The sequence below is a fragment of the Pyrus communis genome, chromosome 1 (genome assembly GCF_041283825.1).
Source record: "Pyrus communis isolate YQ-2024b chromosome 1, ASM4128382v1, whole genome shotgun sequence".
NCBI lineage: Eukaryota > Viridiplantae > Streptophyta > Magnoliopsida > Rosales > Rosaceae > Pyrus > Pyrus communis.
In genome coordinates, this window is record NC_142565.1 from 7,826,481 (window position 1) to 7,845,657 (window position 19,177).

The window sequence follows — 19,177 nt, forward strand, 5'->3', positions numbered from 1 at the left end:
AGTAAATGTGTATATATCACATTTTTCTTATTCGAACTTGAGACGTTTTGTAACATTAAAAAGTGTCACACAAGATATTACTTAAACCGTTGTTGAGAGTGAATGCTAAGATTTCGTTCAACCTGTACGTGCTTGATGTTGAAAATTACGTGTAAACTTAGTATGGTAATCAACTAGTATTATGCTGTTTAAAGCAGTGTGTCCGACTTTTGCAGCGGAGTTCAAATCTCTCTCGACGTGTAAGTATTATGCTATTTAGGTTATCGCATTGTCAAATACAAAAAACAGTGATAGGATTATGCAAGTCACTAACTTCAAGCAGAATTTTGTGGTTAATTACTAGGCTACATGCTAATTCCAGATAGATGCTTTGACTTAAGGAGCCTCGGTGCCCATGTAAAATTAGAAATTGGAGCATGCAAAGCTAGATTTTGAGTCGGAATATTGGCATAATTAACTTGCTTTATCATCACGGAATATATGGATGGCAAGATTGAGAAGTTTATGACTAATGTGATTTGGTGAAGATTTATAAGACTAATTATAGCACTACGTAGAGTAGATTAAGCTGGAGTAGGACTTGCAATTTCGAGAGAGAGGGCTAATGCTATTTCCCTATGAAGTTGCATTCTCTGAATCTCTATCACGCCGATCACGTCGTAGCCGGCACACTAGCTATGTGACTTGGAAAGCTCAAAAACAACTTACCCGCAACCGTGACATGAAATATCTTTCTCTCATTTGGTGATGAGAGAGAAAGGAAAAGACATTGCATGTCACGGTTGCGTGGAAGCTCTTCTAGGAAAACTTAGATGTACCGAGTCCATGGACGAGGTGGGTTTAATAAGTATTGTAGCCAGAAGGAAGGTTAATTTTTTTAGAGAAAATAGCATGGACTAGCTGGCCTGATTTGCTGGGGTTAACCTGTATTGTAGTCCTTCATTTTTAGATTGCTTAGTTGAATAATTGAATTGAGTTGGATATTAGATAGCTTCTAGGACTTAATTACTGGTGTAAAGTTGGTTCGATGCAAGCCAAGAAGGAATGATATGAAGTCTTACATCGGAGAAGTACAACGATAATCTAAACAGTTTAGACTTGGTAGTGGTCACTTGCAGAGCTTGTGCACAACCTTATTTCTATAAATGACACGATTCTGATCATAAATTAGCTTGCCTTACGAGCAATACAATTGATAATAACACAATGTACAAGTCCAACACAAATGGCTGCATACTTTCTAACACATATTATATATAATCTTCCAAGCAGATAGCGAAACCTGTGAAGCAAAAGGCAACCTCATCAAAGATAAAGCCCTTGATCTAGTTCATAACTGATGCAATGAATAACGCTGAGGAAAATGTATTCGTTGCAAGGAATCCGGAGTTTCGAGTTCGCAGCAAAATGAAAAACTTCTTCGGCGAGATCAAGCAATTCCTGGAACAAAGGGTGGCTGAGTAAGGTAACCTTGACGACAAATCTCTTGCGGTCTTCACCAACATACACCACAAGGTGGCCTTTCGGGACATCCTTGGGTAGATTGTAGTCCTCTTCATGAAGGCGGAACCACATGTGCTGACTGCCAATGTGACCCCGGATTGCACGCTTTAGGAGTGTACCGCCAAGTTTCCTGCATCTGCGAAAGGATTGTTTGATGAGGAACCTAGCCTCCAAAAGCATCATATAAATGTTCATAACTAGTAGATACTCAGAGTGAAAGAGATGGCGCAGTGGGTCGTATTTTTATGACAGCAAAACCAAGCTTTATATATTGCAAGTGTAATATATTAGCTACTGTTTGGGATATTGTAACATGTATAGATTATTTTTCTCCAATTTGCAAGAGAGATGTGTAGTGGATGAAATATTGATACACTTGGATGGGGCTAGTAAATTAGATCACTAATCGCTCAGTGATAAAATTAAGGAAGAATATAAGTTCATGGCCATCATTTTCATGTTTCCTCATCAGTTAATATGAAATTCTATCTAAACTAAGCTTAGACTTATGTAGCAATGTCCAACTAGTATACGACAAGTTTCACATCAAGTTTTACATGTTGTCGTGAGTCTTTGCTTAGATTAATTCTGGGTTTAATATATGTTGGTATGAATCAATGTACTATAGGGATTTGATGTATGTTGGCGTGAGTCAATGTATCATAGGGATTCAATGTATGTTGACATGAGTCAATGTTCTTCGAATAAAGATTTAATATACTAAAACATCCTTGTATTTGTATGTGTATATATATACTGTCCTATTGAGAGAGATATAAGACGAAAGGTATTCAAAATCCTAAGTCAGCTTTTATCTCTACAATCTCTTTATATATCTCTTAAAAATCGAATAATAAACTTGTTTTCTTAAGTTCTAGCTTTTGATACGACCAAGCTATCAAAAAAGTTGGCCGCTCATGATTTCTTTATCCTATAACTTCCGCTTTGTGTTAAGTTCATACTTGAAGTGGTACTTTTGTCATTCAAAAGATGATAAATTATGACCATGATATGTAGGAATTAATAATCTCATTTAATTAATTACCGTATGTTGTATTATAATTAAGAGAGCAATATTGGCGTCTTTTATGTATTTGACTAGTAGGTGGGATATAGTTAGTAATGTATCGATATAACGGAGTAATGGCCCTCTCTGCCCAAGTTACCTGGTCTATACATAGCGTAGTCTTATCGAAAGCTAGACTGTAGAAGGTAGAAGGTTGTCCCTCTTGTGTTACTGATCGTATCTTAATATTTGACTGTTTTGTGATCTATACTTTTTGTTGATCTGTTATATTAATTATGCAGTTAACACCTACATATTCCTTGAAAAGTTAAGTATTAGTAATCCTTTTTAGAAATCGAATGGATTCGGTCTTATACATACGAGAGGAAGGTAATCAAAAAAGAAAGAAGAAACTCATGCATGCGTGATTCCTATATATGCGGTGACACCGCCTTCCCCTCCTGAAAACTATCTGGTGTTTACTTTACTGATCACCAACAGATTAATCAAGAGTGTTAACCTTCAAGAGTAATTAATAACTTGTTTCTGTCTCTAATTAAATTTTTCCTTGCAAGCCACTGTATATATACTTTCGGCTTGAAGTGTTTTTGATAATTGCATGGGGCCAATTGGAAGACATGTCAATCGTGATCCGTGACTCACGAGCTATATATATAGCACACAGATATACATAGCACACAGATTCAATTAAAACAAACTTTCCTGGTAAATTGCTGGTATAAATATAAATATAAATATATATATATATATGGCACACAGATTCAATCAAAACAAATTAACTTTCCTGGTAAGTTGCTAGTATATATTTGGAGAATATGATCCTCATGCATGACACATCATTGCAACTTAACAGCCAACAGAATTTGCCAATTTGGCTCTCCACTATTGAGAGAGAGTTTCATGATTCTCCCACGGTTAGAGAAGTTGGAATGCCAAGTCTTCCAGTTTTGAACAAAACTTGAAGTCATGGCGCAATATAATAAATGCATTATCTTTTTATCCATTTGGTAGCGGTCTAGCAGATTTTATATATGTTTGCTTTGTTATAATGTCACCAACGAGAGAACACTGTCTGTCCAAGATGCTAGGTAATCTTTCCCCTTGTTGCATGCATGCATGTGTTTATGTTCTGACTTCTGATATTCGATATACAATTAGGCTATGGACCCCATGAGAAGATTTATTTTTGGATTTGTTTTTGAGTGAACTATACCAAAAGAAAAAGAAGAGTAGCCCACTTCCAAATTTCAATCCCCGTTCTCGTATTTTGTTGATTGAAACCCAAAAATCCAAAACCTCATATTGTGTTCATAAGTTGTGAAGTATATATGACTTCATTTAGCATTAGACCATACTCCAAATTTAATTTATTAATTGTAGACTCACAAATGCATATTTAATTCATTGTTGACTACTTTTTATTGTTACTTAATTCCATTTGATATCAATCTTTATAAAACATACTTTTAATTTTTTAATCTCAGTTTTAATATCAAAACTAAGAATGAGTAGTCGTGTATTATTTAGCTTGTGACTCTAAATGAGAAGTGTTAATAGTATTACACACTTGAACTTTCGATTTGACAAAAACATTAACTATCTTTCTTTAGCCCAACCAAAAATATATGACCATAATTTTCTAACCCCAACCTCATATTTCATCACCATGTTTTTCTCCAAACCGCCCAAAAGATGTGGTGCACAGTTCTTTCCTAAGCATGCGCAACCTCCATTATATAAACCAAACCCACATCCAATCACTTATGTGCAGACTCGATATTCTCACCAACTCAACCAAATCCCTAACCGATCATACCAAAAACCCAATTAAAAACCAGTGATAAAAAGACCAAAATGGCCAATAAAACCAATAAAATTCCTGCCATTGTCATCTGTGTGCTAGTTGTTATGGTATGCAGCAGCAGCATGAAGGGCAGTGAAGCGCTCTCAGACTGTGCAAAGCCATGCATGCCAGTGTGCATGAAAGAGGAAGGTGCAAGCATTCCCATCTGTAAGATTGCATGCGAGAATTACTGCAAACAGGTTTCTGGAGATGCTGGTTATTGGATCGGGAATACTAAGCACAACCTATGATTGATATTGTACCTCTCAAATGAAAGTACAAAATCCGTACGTACGTACCTGTAGTTTTTAGAGTCATTTTACATCCTTTTTAAGTTGGTAAATAATGCGACTACGTACTGGAATTATTTTGTGATTACCAAGAAATATAGGGTAATTAGCTAGAAATGCAGATCATGGATATGATCGTATTAATTTCTAGGGTTTCTGGGATCTACATATTCACATAAATGCATCCTCTCATGTAATGAAATTTTTTCACTCACTGAACGATTTCTTATATATATATATATGAGGTGAAGAAAATACTCAGCTCTTTCAGTCATCTTTTTTATTTGCAAATCACAATTTTACATACCTACAAAAACAAAGTTAACGTTTTTATTAAATTATTTTTACGTATGAGTAAAACTACGATTTGCAGAAAATAGGAAGAACTCTAAAATAAACATTCCTTTCACAAAAATTGGTCACATAATTAGCATGTAACAACATATTTTTGTCAATATATTGAAATTGGGATTATCTAAAAGGAAAACTAATGAAAAAGGCTTGAAAATTTTGAGTTTTAACAATAAGGACAAAATAAAGGGTAAAGTGAATAGTATCAGGATTGACTTTTTAGTGTAAAAATGTATTTTTTCGTTAAAGTGAACAGTACCGGGAGTTTTTCGTTAAAGTTCCCTTATTTAAAACGGAGAGATTTCGTTTGTGTGAATTTTAATATGTGAGATTTAATTTATCACTATATTGAATTGTGATTATTTTAAAGTGTCAACACCAAATGTTGTATATGTTTTTTAAGAAGAGTATAATATTGCATTCATTGAAAAACAAAGGGCATCATAATCAAATATACGTCATGAAGAACTCAGACCCAAAAGGGTCCTTGTAAATTAGATCTAAAAATATTACAATAAAGTATCACCAATAACAAAGCAATGAGTAGACATTAAGCACTCGTCTGAACTTATCGAGAACCGCAAGATTACAAATATCAATAAAATCATTAAACCTCGTGTTACACGAAGATCATGTGAGAAGAAAATTTCAAATCATATATTGGGAAAAACAATGCTCGTGGGTCTAATCGCTTCACCTAATTACTATCACAATTTCAGAACACCAAATGAAGTAGATCTAACAAATTAAATAACTCCACCATTCACACATAGATCCAAAAGAGATGTAGCACACCAAAACGAAAATTAAAATGAAACAACTCTCCTATATAAAGGGCAATAAACTAGAAACTCTGCTAAAAAGAAAAATCAAAACCAAACTCCAAGACAAATTCTTGGAAATGATTAAACAGAAAAAAAAAAAAGAAAAAAAAATCATGTTGTTGCTCAACATCCTTCAAACGTCTAAGAGTGATATCGTTGCAATTTGCAATGGCTAACCCCGTGTACTCCCGTCACAATCCAACATCTTTCATGACTTTTGACTTAAACCCCATATCAAAAGTGATAATTTGATTCAAAACCTCGTGTTCACTGTGTGAGTAGACCAAAAAGCGACAACCTTAGTGTTTCATGGCAGCAACTTTACACCAAAACAAATAAATGAAAGGGAAGAGAGGAAAGAGACCAAGTCGTATGTTGAAGCATACAAGATTAATACCATCAGAAAAACTGATAAATAAACAAAGTATAAGCATACATTATGTGGTTTCACTGACAATTACAACAAAATTTTGTTAAAACTATCCCAAACTTGATGCAAGTTAGAAAACAATTCTTATATAGTTAGTACTAAGGCGCTGGCTCATTTTTCCAAAATTTTGAGATTGTGTCATTTCCCCAATAGTGAATGAGTTGAATTCCATACAACAAAAAAGAAAAGAGTTAGTGCAAATGAATCATTATCATTTAATTTATAGGCATGATAGTAATCTTCCCTCACTTTCCAAATAATACCTTCCTTGTTTCTTCTTTTACATATTCCCACGCACGATCGTGCCGTACTTATGTTCTGAGAGACTACATCTCTCAACTCAATTGCACAAATGGGGATTGGTAGTTGAATGTCACCTCTCCTCCTCCATTTGGCTTAAAGACAAAAACAAAAGATTAGACTTATTTAATTATTACAGGTTACATAATGGTTGAATTTGATTCCTGCCTTAGTGAATCACACGATGATTGCCAAAGAAAACTGAAATACCTCTATGAGTATTCCCATCACTCAAAAAAGTAGATTACCATGGTGAAACTATCGGTTAACCCCTTTTTTTAATAAAGGAAAAATTAGACTTATTTATTTACTCTTCGATTAGAATTGGACTATATGTAGACAATTTTAAATCAATGCCATGTAATTTGATCAATCCAAAAAAATCCAAGTCCTCTATGTGCATTTTTTAACTTTCTCTTAGTCTAGCCACTTCATAATTAGACATACCTTAGACGTCCCTATCTTTTTATATTTTACGACGGCTTCGTGCTCAAATGCGCACCTCAACTAACCGCAACGCGACCCCATCTCAATTCCCAACTCGAGTCGTACGGTCAGAAGTAAACAGTGACTCTCTTCGTGCGCTGTGTCCTAGCCACGCAAATTAGCCACCCCCCGCCTCGCCCAGACTCAGCTTCAAGAATGTCGCTCAAAACCTAGACAAACCTTTCTCTCTCTCTCCTCTCTCTCATACACACAGACTCTACTCGCAGTTGCAGTTGGCGGTTGCTTCCGAAGGCTAATTGTATCATCAACAAGTCTCGTTGAATTTACAGGTTCTTAATTTCTAAGCATTCTGTCAAAATTTCGCTCAAATCTTTGCACTTCTAGGTTTCGATTATTGGATTGGTCTTGGAACTTCAAAGAACAAAGCTTTTGTGATTGAAAACCAATGTGCCATTAGCTTGTATAGGAGGATATGCTGTAGATGTGAATCTTGGTTATAAATGGGGGATGTTGAAATATCCAATTGGCTCGAAGGGTTGCCATTGGCACCGGTCTTTCGGCCGACGCATACTGAATTCGCTGACCCGATTGCTTATATATCGAAAATCGAGAAGGAAGCTAGTGAATTTGGTATTTGCAAGATTGTCCCACCATTGCCAAAACCCTCAAAAAGATATGTTTTTAGCAACTTGAATAAGTCCCTCTTGAAGTGTCCGGAATTGGGTAGTGATGTAAATTCGTTAGAGGGTTGTTCTCCGATGAGAACGGGTTCTGGGGACGGTGGTAATGATGGGGAGGCTAGGGCAGTTTTTACTACAAGGCACCAAGAATTGGGGCAGAGTGTGAAAAGTATGAAAGGGGCAGCAGTTCAGAATCCGCCATCGGGTGTAGGTAAGCAAGTGTGGCAAAGTGGGGAAATTTATACTTTGGAGCAGTTTGAAACTAAGGCTAGGGCTTTTGCAAGGAGCATACTAGGTTCAGTTAGGGAGGTTACTCCATTGGTTATAGAGGAAATGTTTTGGAAGGCGGCTTCTGAAAAGCCAATATATATTGAGTATGCAAATGATGTGCCTGGGTCTGCTTTTGAAGAGCCAGTGGGCCAATTCATCTCTTCTCATAGGCGGAGGAGGAAGAGGAATTCCTACCAGAGAAGTAAAGAAAACTCTGATAGCAAGAAAACTGAAATGATTAGTAGCAGCAAAAGAACCTCCCGTAATGATGAAGTTAAGAATGCATCTCATAGGAATGTTTTGGATACATGTTCAGAGGCATCCAAATCTACTGCTCCAGAAATATTTTCAGCTGATGAAACTCCCCAATCATATAGGCGAAAAAATCCAAATTCATGTTGTGATATGGAAGGTACTGCTGGTTGGAAGCTTTCAAACAGTCCTTGGAACTTACAAGTAATTGCACGTTCACCTGGTTCGCTTACTCGTTTCATGCCCGATGATATCCCGGGTGTTACTTCTCCTATGGTTTACATTGGCATGTTGTTTAGTTGGTTTGCTTGGCACGTTGAAGATCATGAGCTTCACAGTATGAATTTTCTTCACACTGGATCTTCAAAGACTTGGTATTCTGTTCCAGGTGATTATGCATTTGCTTTTGAGGAACTTATTCGCACGGAGGCGTTTGGTGGTAATCTCGATCGCCTAGGTATGTGAATTCTTTTATGGTTGGTTCATTCATTGTTCACTAAAAGCTTCTGAGCTTCTGAGCATTTGTTTAGTGTTATTACTTCTATAGCATTTTTGTAACTCAGGTCCAGTTTCTCTTATTACCAGCTGCTCTCTCACTATTGGGCAATAAAACAACTTTAATTTCACCTGAGGCTGTTGTTGCAGCAGGGATTCCTTGTTGCAGGTGGGTCCTTCTCTTTCCCCTTCTTGTTACTTTTATGGTTCATTATAATGTTAATTAAGTTGAGGATTATTGCTCTTGCTGAATGTTCGGCTTTGATGTGTGGAATTGAGTCTATGTTGGGTTGGGTCTTTTTGATGTTCTAATTTTGGCCCTTCTGGTTTCTTGTTTAGGTTAATACAGAACCCTGGTGAATTTGTTGTCACTTTTCCAAGGGCTTACCATGTCGGATTCAGCCACGGTAATTACTTTACATTGTTTGCACATATTACTTAATTGTAGTGCTAGAAGTGACAAGTTTTACATTTTGGCTTGAATTCTGTTTTTACTTTGTAAATGCTTATGACATGGCATTTGTTGCAGAAAGAAATTGCATGTGCATTGGACACTAAACATAGGGTATAGAAGTTCTACAAAGAATAGGGTATATATATCAAACGTACAAGAAAAAGGGGTAAGTACCTAAAGGATTCAATTCCTTTGTGATAGAAGTAGCCCTTGAGTCCGAACTTGATTTGAATACCCATAGATGGAACAGAAATGACAAAAGGCTTCAAATAATTTATCCTTTGGTAATGTCTATTAACTTTGATTTATTGACCATAATCGCTGATGTAGAGCCATAAACACGTATCACCTTTATTATGGTTACTTTTTCCTTATAGTGAGAATATACAGTACCTCCTCCAACTAATCTGGAAAACTTTATTCCACTTTTCTGTTGAGCTATTAGTTAAAACGTACTGAACAGAAAGTTGCAAGTTTAAATGGGGGGTATCTTGGATTGTTGTGTCATCAGGAAGAGTGGAGGTTAGGTGCCTTGGATAAATGGACTGTAGAGAGGTTAAAATTCCCACATAATGCGCTTCTTGCATCACCAGAGAATTTGGCCTTGGATATGGCTGAACGGCATGAAGGGATCCTAGTAGCTAACTCCAGATTGATGGACATAACACTTTAGTTGAGTTGGTATCCTCCCAGTTTCATTTAGCATATTCCTCTCATCCAGATTTATAGATGATAGACAGGAGGTGGTCAAGACTTAACTCTGCACAAAAATTACACCCTGTTTCTTCCAATTTTTGTGATGACGTTAATCCTTTCATCCAGCTTTCTTCTTCTTTTTTTTTTAATAATTCTCATGTTTCCTAATGTGGAGGTCTGCAGTCCACGTGAGTAGAAGTTGTGATAAGGTCTTGTGCCTTAGTACCTTTTCTTCCTAATTCTTTCTTGATAAAATCAAAAGTCATGGACCTCTTCCATTAAAAACAAATTTCTGTCACAGATATTTAAACCCAATTTCTGACATTTGCAATAGTAAGTTGTATTCATTTGTCTTCATCATAGATTTTATATTGCTAATGTCATGGTTCTTTCTGCATGCACATGATGTTTCCCATTCTAGTCTGCGTCCTTGTTTGTTATAAATTTTCTTTTAGTGTATTCAAAACAAATTTTTATTGCCTCTTCAGCATATGTTGCTCATCTTGAGTTTTTGATGAATTACTGTAGGTTTTAACTGTGGGGAAGCTGCTAACTTTGGAACACCACAATGGCTTAAAGTAGCTAAAGAAGCTGCAGTACGTAGAGCTGCTATGAATTATCTTCCTATGCTCTCCCATCAACAGCTTCTATACCTCTTGACCATGTCTTTTGTTTCGAGGTCAGCTAAGCATCTTATTCAAATTACATTGAGCACAAGATAGTCTCAGTATGTCTGTACATGCTGCTTTTGGAACTTGTTCTTTGATGATGGATAACATGACTGTGATAAAGTTGTTCCTTTGCATTTACTCTTCTATGCTTCAGTTAGATAGAACTGCACTGTGTCTTTGCTTGTCTTGATAAAATTGTCAACTAGGCCAGCCAATTGCAGTTGTTGCTCATGTTTGGTATTGCTGTTTTGTTATTATTCCAGGGTGCCAAGGTCCCTACTACCAGGCGTGCGAAGTTCACGTAGGAGAGATCGGCAGAAGGAAGAAAAGGAGCTGTCGGTAAAGAAGGCTTTTATTGAAGATATATTAAAGGAAAACAATGTGTTATCTGTCCTTCTTGGAAAAGAATCAAGTTACCACGCAGTATTATGGAACCATGATTTACTTCCATATACAAGTAAAGATTCCGTAACACTCAGTGGTGGTGCTCCTGTTGATATGAATCCAAAGGAAGATGCTACCTATATTCAGTGTGGAAATTATGAAGATGATCAGAACATTCTGATTGACGAGATGAGTTTGTATATGGAAAATATGAATGATTTGTATTTGGGAAGTGATGATTTATCACAGGACTTTCAAGTCGACTCAGGCACATTGGCATGCGTGGCTTGTGGAATACTTGGGTTTCCATTTATGTCTGTGGTGCAACCATCTGAGAAAGCATCAAAGGAGCTGCAAACTGAAAATTTTATGGCTCAAGGTTCCCCTGGGGTTTCAGGACTTGAAAAGTCTCATTCGTTTCCAGATTGTCACACATCTGTCAAGGGAAATGTTACAGGTATAGGAATTTGGATCCACATATTTTTCGTTGCTCATGCTTTTGGTTTTCTCAACTAACTTCCTGGTTTATCATTGAGAGAAGAGAAAATTCAAAGTGGATATAACTTAACAGTGTAAAGTATATTCGGAGCCCTCAAAAATAGCTATTTTCCTATGTAATGGTTAGAGTGTTCATCTTTTGGGAGTCCAGTGATGTTCTGCTGGTCAGCGTTATAGGTTTTGACATTGGGGTACTTAGAACTGCCTCAAATTCTTCACAATTCCAGTTGCGAAGCATCTGTGATTAATTTGTGGGATGTTCCTGTGCACAATGTTTATGACCTGCTGCCTCTGTTTTTGATTTAGGACCTTGAATCAGCTGATTGTCAACTGTATCAATTGTTCTCTGTATTGTATGGTATCATGCCAATACGGTAGATTGCTCCTTTATGTCCTAAAGTTTTTCAATTGTGAAGTAGTAGTAGGAACTGGGGAGTTATACATTGTTTCCAGGTGTTTTTCATGAAAGCAAATTTTGAAGTCTATTATTTTCTTTGTTGTGCAGAAGAGGACCTCGTTTCTGTTCCCAACGTTTTGCCACCTTCGAATGGTCCCTTAATTCCTTCCACAGCCAAGCTAAAAAAGGGTTGGAATACTGATAATAAATTTCTGAGACCAAGGAGTTTCTGCCTTGATCACGCTGTTGAAATTGTGGACCTGTTGCAGTGTAAAGGTGGAGCGAACATGCTTGTAATTTGCCATTCTGGTAAGTTTGGCTTTTTCCACGATTATTTTTTTTCAAAAAAATAGTAATTGATATTTCTCTGTTAATTTGCAAAGTTAGTTGAATCTTTACTCTTTGGATTTCTGCAGACTATCAAAAAATAAAGGCTCCTGCTGCAGCAATTGCAGAGGAGATTGGTTGCCCCTTTAAGTATAATGAGGTTCCTTTGGATATTGCGTCAAAGGAAGATCTGAATTTGATAGAGCTTGCAGTTGATGATGAACGTGATGAATGTGGAGAAGACTGGACCTCAAAGTTGGGTATCAACCTACGGTACTGTGTCAAGGTCAGAAAGAATTCATCCTCGAAGCAAGTCCAGCATGCATTGACATTGGGTGGCTTGTTCTCCAAACAAAGTCCCAGCTCAGATTTTCTAGCCGTCACATGGCAATCAAGAAGATCTCGATCTAAAAAGCTTAATCATCCAGCAGATTGTACACCATGTGAGAACGTTGAGGAAAAGGATGAAGTGGTGGGCAGAAGGTCAGATGGCACCTCTATTAAGAGGGAAGAAAAAATAATTCAATATTCAAGACGAAAGTCTAAGCTAAAGGCGGGGAGTTCTACAGGAACAAGTAGGGTCTTTGGGCACCCTGGTACAGGTGTTGAGGGTAGTAAAGACAGCAGAATGGCAACAGAAAGTAACATTTGCGGCATTGGGAATTCCACAAGCAGTGGTGCAATACTTGATTTCTCTGCGTCAAGCGGAATGTCTGAAATGTATCCTGTTGTCCAGATGTCTGAAGCAGCCACTGATATCAGTTTGTACTCTACTTCTTCACAAGTTTCAGAAACACTAACTGCTGCCACATTAATAGCTGGTAGTGTTGAGGCACAGGTCGAGAATCACAGTTTTGAAGAAAGAAACATGAAAGGTAACGGTTGTAAGTTAGCATCAAGGGATAATTCTGATATGCAAGATGAGATGAGGATTCTTGAAGAAGCCCATGAGAACAAGTCTGCTACTCCACCTGTCATTGCAGCTGATGAAAGTGTTCCAACGCAAATAGAGGAGCAGAAAATGGAAAAATTCAACAATACCAGTGACAATTGTAATCTAGTATCGGAGGGGCAGTCCCAAGTTTTGGCTCATGAGAATGCTCTGATGGATGACGTTTCTGTTCTTGCTGAGACAACAAATTTATGTGCTTCCGACTCAATTGTTACAAGTTCTGAGCCACAGATGGTGAATACAGTCCTGGAGAAATCTTGCATGAGCAATGAAATTTGTGATTCCGTGATCTTGGATGAAGTGCAGCAAGAAATCCGAACTACCAACAGAAGTAAAGACAAGACGCCAGTTTCATGTAGTTCCCATAATGATGAAGACTTGAGCAATGATGTGTCTTTAGTATGCAAACTGGAAGAAGAAATTAAGAGTCCGAAAGGAGGAAATGAGGAACCCAGTTTAAGTGGAAGACAAATGAAGGAGCCTTCTCCTGCTTCAGTAGAAGGTACTTCTGGAGTTCCAAGAGAGCTGTGTGCTGCAGCAGATTTTTGCTCTGTTCCGGTTTTACATAGTGAAGAATTTCTAACTGCAGATAGAAGCGAGGAGGAACATGTCTCGACTTCAGTGACTCAAATGGAAGTAACTCAACCTTGTATCTCAATGCAAGAATTTTCTGAAGTGCCAAAGGGAGGCTCTTCTGTGGAAGGCACAGACGATGGTGCGAATTCAGACACTGTATTTCAGCAAGAAGTCCAGACTACAAATGGAGCTATAGAAGCACCCATACTTAGTCTCATCATAGAAACAGAACTGCAGCCCACACATGGTTTGGTTGAAGAATTTGAGGTTCCCGGAGTGACCTGTGCAACAGATAATATCATTGGTTCTATGGCTTTGGATGGTGAAGAGTGGAAAAACCGTCCCACAAATGGTAATGAGGAACTCATCTCTAGTCAAGATACTTCAAAATGCCAGCCATCTCCTTTTATCCAAACATATTCTAGAGCTAAAAGAAAGGCTAGTGCTGCTCAAGACTCGCGCAATGGTGGTAAAGTTTGCTCATCCCAACATGATAAAGAGATGGAAAACATTGGGTCTTCAAGTACGGTTGCACCAAGGCTTGAAAACCCTGCACCAAGTCCTGAAATGAGAAGAAAAAGAAAGAGAGGATTGGAGCAAATAATAGATGACAACCTCGATTCCAATGGATTTATTAGGGGCCCGTGTGAAGGGTTGAGACCAAGGGCTGGGAAGGATGCAACGAGTAGGAGTGGGAGGGACAACATTTACGAAGAGGTGGAGGAGAAGCCGGTGACAAAGAAGGTGAAGAAACCTTCAGATGTCCATGTTCCTCCCAAGAAAGAACAAGCAAGGAAGTCTCACAGGTGCGACATAGAAAGCTGCCGTATGAGGTTTGCAACAAAGGTGGAGCTAATGTTGCACAAGCGTAACCGTTGCCCACATGAAGGGTGTGGCAAGAGGTTCAGTTCCCACAAGTACGCAGTGAGTCACAGCCGTGTGCATGATGATGATAGGCCCCTCAAGTGCCCGTGGAAAGGCTGCTCCATGTCGTTCAAGTGGGCATGGGCCCGCACTGAGCACATACGCGTGCACACCGGAGAACGGCCTTACCAGTGCAAGGTTGAGGGATGTGGCCTCTTCTTCCGGTTTGTATCGGATTATAGCCGTCACCGACGGAAAACCGGGCATTATGTGAGCTAACCTGCCTGGTAATCTGGTGAGGTTGGCTTTTGTAACATATAAGCAGAAGGGGCTTCTGGGGTCAAAGATGCCTGCAGGATCTCATGTAACAATTTTTTTGTTTTTTCGGTTAAAATCTCGTGTAATCTTTGGATGTTCTGGTTAGGCGTAGATAAGGAACGAATTAACTTTTTTTGTAGATTGCAGTCACCGATTATTTGAATTCACTCATAGTTTTTGGGTCAATATTTTTTATGACACTATTATTTCATTTTTCAACAAAAGGCTTTTGACGTAGATATGTATCCGTTGACGCTGCGATGGAAAAGAACTCCCATGTCACGTCTCTATTAGCCTATTTCTCTTCTCATGTGACTTGTCATTCAGGCGACAAACTTTTGTCATGTAAGTTTCTCTCGCCTGAACAAGCAAACTCGTTTTGCTCAAATTTGAAATTCACAATAAGTAGAATACTATTGATTGCAATGAAAGAATCAGCCTTAATTTCAATCTTTTGGTTACAAAATCCTACCTACACAGAACGGAAAATGCCCCAAAATTGCATTTCTTAACCCCCAATACAAACAAAAGAATACAAGGTAAAAGAACTCGAGAAATATTTACAGCAGAGTATACTCTGGGTGCCACAAAATTTACCCTTCTCTGTACGAATAAATATGGAGACAAGATATAGAACAAAATGCCGACGACCTTAGAGCAGCACCGATGAGAATCCTCAGGTAACCTACTTGTGCGGTAGAAAAATGAATAAATTCCTATGCCAAAAATAAAGCTTCCAAATAATCATCAGTATAAGCTAAGCCCGGCCAGTGATCAGTTTGAATCCGTACTAACGATGAAACATCGGACACTTCCATTTGGAAGAGGAGATGATACCTTGGTGGAAGAAATATCAAAATGAGTATGCTGCCCATGTTTCTTTTGCGGGTGTTGACATGACTGTCCCTTTCATCTGCATCATCACCGAATGTAAGATGAAGCGGGCCTCTATCAAAATTGGTCTCCGAGCTAGTAATGTCTAGGGAAGAATCTGAGGCCTCGTCCTTCCAGATGATGTCCCTAATGATTCCTCCATCCTTTACGACAGTAACAAGTGGTTCACCTATCACACTTACAACGAAGGGTGCCAAATAGCGCTCAGTAGCCTGAATCAAAGACGATGCAGTGACTTCTAGTAGCTTGACCGACCGAGTACCACTTATAGCGGTAACCCCTTTGCCTCCTTTCAACTGAAACGTCTCTCGCGCAGTGTTGGAAATGCCACATGCCACCCAAAGAGCACTGAACAAATCTAAGTAATAACCAGGTACGGAATCTTTCTGGATGCCAGGTGGTACAATAGCCTTGAGAAACATATCCTCTATGCCCACAGTGATAGTGTGAAGCTGTCCCCTGATTATCTGACCATTTTCAGCACTTGTCTCAAACAGACACTACTAGTAATGATTTCCTTTTTTCTCTGGCACATTGTTGCCACGTTAAATGTATGTCAATTAATCTTTACTGATCACTTCATAGCATTCTAACATCTAAGCCTGATCAAGACATACATCCACATCACCCAACCACTTAACAAGTCAGATACCAAGTCACAAGAAATAGTTATGGGAAAGCTAACAACTACTTTTTATTTAACATCAAGCAGACCAAATACTTCCAAAGCAAGATCAGATATAGAGAAAAACGAAAAGAAAAGTCAATTACACAAACATCATCCTTCATACTTTTAAAAGATGAAAAGACCATATAAAAAAGTCCATCACCCTAAATCTATGAAAAACCAATATTTTTAGGACAAACAATGCCGCTGCAACTAATGTCAATTTATTAGACGTCAATACTATTTAGTTTTAGAAGCATCGACAGTTTTTCCCAAATTTTAGACACTAACTATTGTGGTAGATTATCTCGAAATTTCTTAGTTGCTAGATATAACTATTACATCAATGCATATACTATCATATCAGCAAATAACAACTATTTGGTTCTTCTAGTAGTCCTTCCAAAATTCTGATATTTCAATTCAAACTCAAAGCTAAGGGGAGGACTAATTTGTTGTCTAAACCTAAAAGTATCCTCAGCCATAAATATAAAATTTCATATCGAATATCTTGTAAATGTAGTAGAACGTATAGATAGAGACTGAGGAAGAGAGAAAACTACCTGTATATTCCTAAAAATGGTGGAGTCCATGAGACTTCTAGTGGTGGAAGGATCATTGTCTGAATGAGATGAAGCCCCAATCAAGAACCTATGCAAAGTTCGAAATGCCACTGCAGTTTCAGTACTCCCTGGAGGCAACCATTTGAATGCTGATACACAAACAAGTTCATCTTCAAACAACCTCACCACCAACTTATCATTCACCTCACCATCCTCGCCCAAAACACTCTTCTCTGGTTTCAAGACATCTACACAAACGAAGCAAAATGCAAGCAGGTCAAGCTTCAAGGCTTTCAAAGCAAGGGGGTCGAACACACTCGGATAGAATCTTGAACACATATCAACAATGGTCTTCACTTTCTTTACTTCCCTTCTCAACACCAACTGACCAAATCCCAGCAACCAATGCACCGCCAGCAATCGAAAAACCAAGTGGTGCTGCGATTCTTTGGACAGCAGCACAAGCCGCCTCGCAATGTTGCCTTCTTGCCCATCAAATGCGTCCCAAAACCTTGGAAACATGGTCAAAACGATATGGCAGAGCATAGGATCAGACGAATAAAGCATCCCGAAAAATTGCACCTTGAGCTTCGAAATTTGGAGCTCCAATGCTGCCGCCATTGGCATTATCAGAGCCAAGAACTTAACCATCGCACACGGCGTCAACACTTGCGGCCATTCCAGCAAAAAACCCATCGCCCTCAACAACTCCTTGTAATTCAAACCACCCAAGCTCTCCTTACCCGACCCGTTCTGCGGTGAGCTGAACGGTACCAAAGGCACCGCCGTATTGAGAATCGAAACGCTGAGATTTTCGACAACGATATTGTGAACGACGGTGGTGAAAAACAGAATGTAGCTCTGAGCGGCGTGAGTCCTCTCGTTCTGGCACAAGCTCCAGAGATGTCCGCCGATTTCGGAGAGCAAAGAGGGCCGAGCTTTCTCCACCTCTCGAAGGCACTCGCACGCCAGCGCACGCGCCTGACGGTCGACGCCATGATTGGGACGGTTGATCACCGTTAAAAGCAGCTCCACCAGCGATTCGACGGTGGAGATCGGCACCACGTCGTCATCGAGAGAGACGACGACGGATGTGACGGAGAGCATCATCTGCTCCTTGAGAGCGAACGTGATGTGGACCCCATCGGCCGGTGTCCGGATCAGAGAGCGAAGGGTTTCGATGAGGCGGTGGAGGACTTTGCTTCCGGAAATGGCGTCGTTGGCGATGGCGGTGGCAAAGAGAGGGTCGGAGAACTCCTCGAGGAAGGTGATGACGTGGAGCTTGAGGGGGAATTCGCGCTTGGCGATGGATGAGAGGGCTTGGTCGAGGAGGGAGAGGAGTATCGGCTGAGCGGATGTCCATCTGTGCTGGCGTGCGCCGCCGTGCTGGAAGTCGTCGATTAGCGACTCCCAGTCTTGGTGAGAGAGTTGCTTTTACGGCGGAGGTGACGGCGGTGACGGAGATGGTGCTTCTGGTGGCTTATCGGACATGCTTCTGCCACTGCCCGATCTGCCGAGCTTTATATCAGACTGAGAGTCGGCCAGTGGGATTGTGATTCCGGTAATTGTGTGGAATTGGAATCAAAAGAGAGGCAAATTTGGATAATTTTGGGTCGGAGATTGGAAGGGCCGGTGCGCCACCGGTTCGAGCAGAGGGGGCTGAGATTGGGGCGTGAGTGAGAGCGTGGCTTCCCGTCGTATAATTTTCTAAATTTAGTAATTGTTGGGTTAATCAATTGGTAATTAGAAATTTTGACATGTTTCCCATAGATTTCTTTTTTGTCGACTAAAGGGACTAGTTTCAGCCTCTCTTGCCATTGGCATGTGCGATTCATCAACGGTAAAAATCGAATTCAAAACGTGTTTTATAAAAATATATTTCATATAGATTAGGGACCAAAAAATGTTTACACTTAGTTACAGCTCTTAAATTTTTTTTTTTACACTTTATCCTAGTATTTTTATTTATGATCTTGACAATAGTTAAATGATACAAGTAATACTAATTGAACGAAAAGTCAGAATTTCAAGTGTAGAGACAAATGTTCTCACCAAGAACGAAATCGCATATAGATTTGAAAGTGACCACACCACTCAAAGAAAAGTTTTATCTCTACTACTAACTTTTAGTCAATCAAGCTATCGACTTCTTATATATTGTAGCGTTTTTTTTAAAACACAACTCTCATCAGTTTTACATTTTT

The 19,177-nt window shown here is 39.0% G+C and overlaps 3 protein-coding genes and 1 pseudogene across 4 annotated transcripts; 2 read left to right on the top strand and 2 right to left on the bottom strand.

Annotated features, from left to right (window-relative positions):
• Positions 1-1,155: 1,155 nt before the first annotated feature.
• Positions 1,156-1,698, bottom strand: LOC148699074 (auxin-responsive protein SAUR50-like). The gene has a single exon (XM_088680198.1). It carries the CDS (start codon positions 1,696-1,698, stop codon positions 1,306-1,308), a length of 393 nt encoding a protein of 130 aa, XP_088536324.1. The 3' UTR covers positions 1,156-1,305.
• A 2,612-nt stretch (positions 1,699-4,310) lies between these two features.
• On the top strand, positions 4,311-4,937 carry LOC148699075 (Plant thionin family protein). Its single transcript, XM_088680243.1, has one exon. It carries the CDS (start codon positions 4,385-4,387, stop codon positions 4,622-4,624), a length of 240 nt encoding a protein of 79 aa, XP_088536369.1. The 5' UTR covers positions 4,311-4,384; the 3' UTR covers positions 4,625-4,937.
• A 2,135-nt stretch (positions 4,938-7,072) lies between these two features.
• On the top strand, positions 7,073-15,035 carry LOC148699076 (lysine-specific demethylase ELF6-like). The gene is made up of 7 exons (XM_088695599.1): positions 7,073-8,674; positions 8,803-8,881; positions 9,052-9,119; positions 10,391-10,541; positions 10,797-11,374; positions 11,921-12,121; positions 12,229-15,035. The coding sequence occupies exons 1-7, from the start codon at positions 7,516-7,518 to the stop codon at positions 14,808-14,810; spliced, it is 4,818 nt and encodes a 1,605-aa protein (XP_088551725.1). The 5' UTR covers positions 7,073-7,515; the 3' UTR covers positions 14,811-15,035.
• Positions 15,036-15,269: 234 nt separating this feature from the next.
• On the bottom strand, positions 15,270-18,736 carry LOC148699077 (uncharacterized; annotated as a pseudogene). Its single transcript, XR_015961296.1, has 2 exons — positions 16,954-18,736; positions 15,270-16,269 (listed from the first exon to the last, which is right to left on the bottom strand). The product of XR_015961296.1 is annotated as an uncharacterized LOC148699077 (transcript).
• Positions 18,737-19,177: the final 441 nt, after the last annotated feature.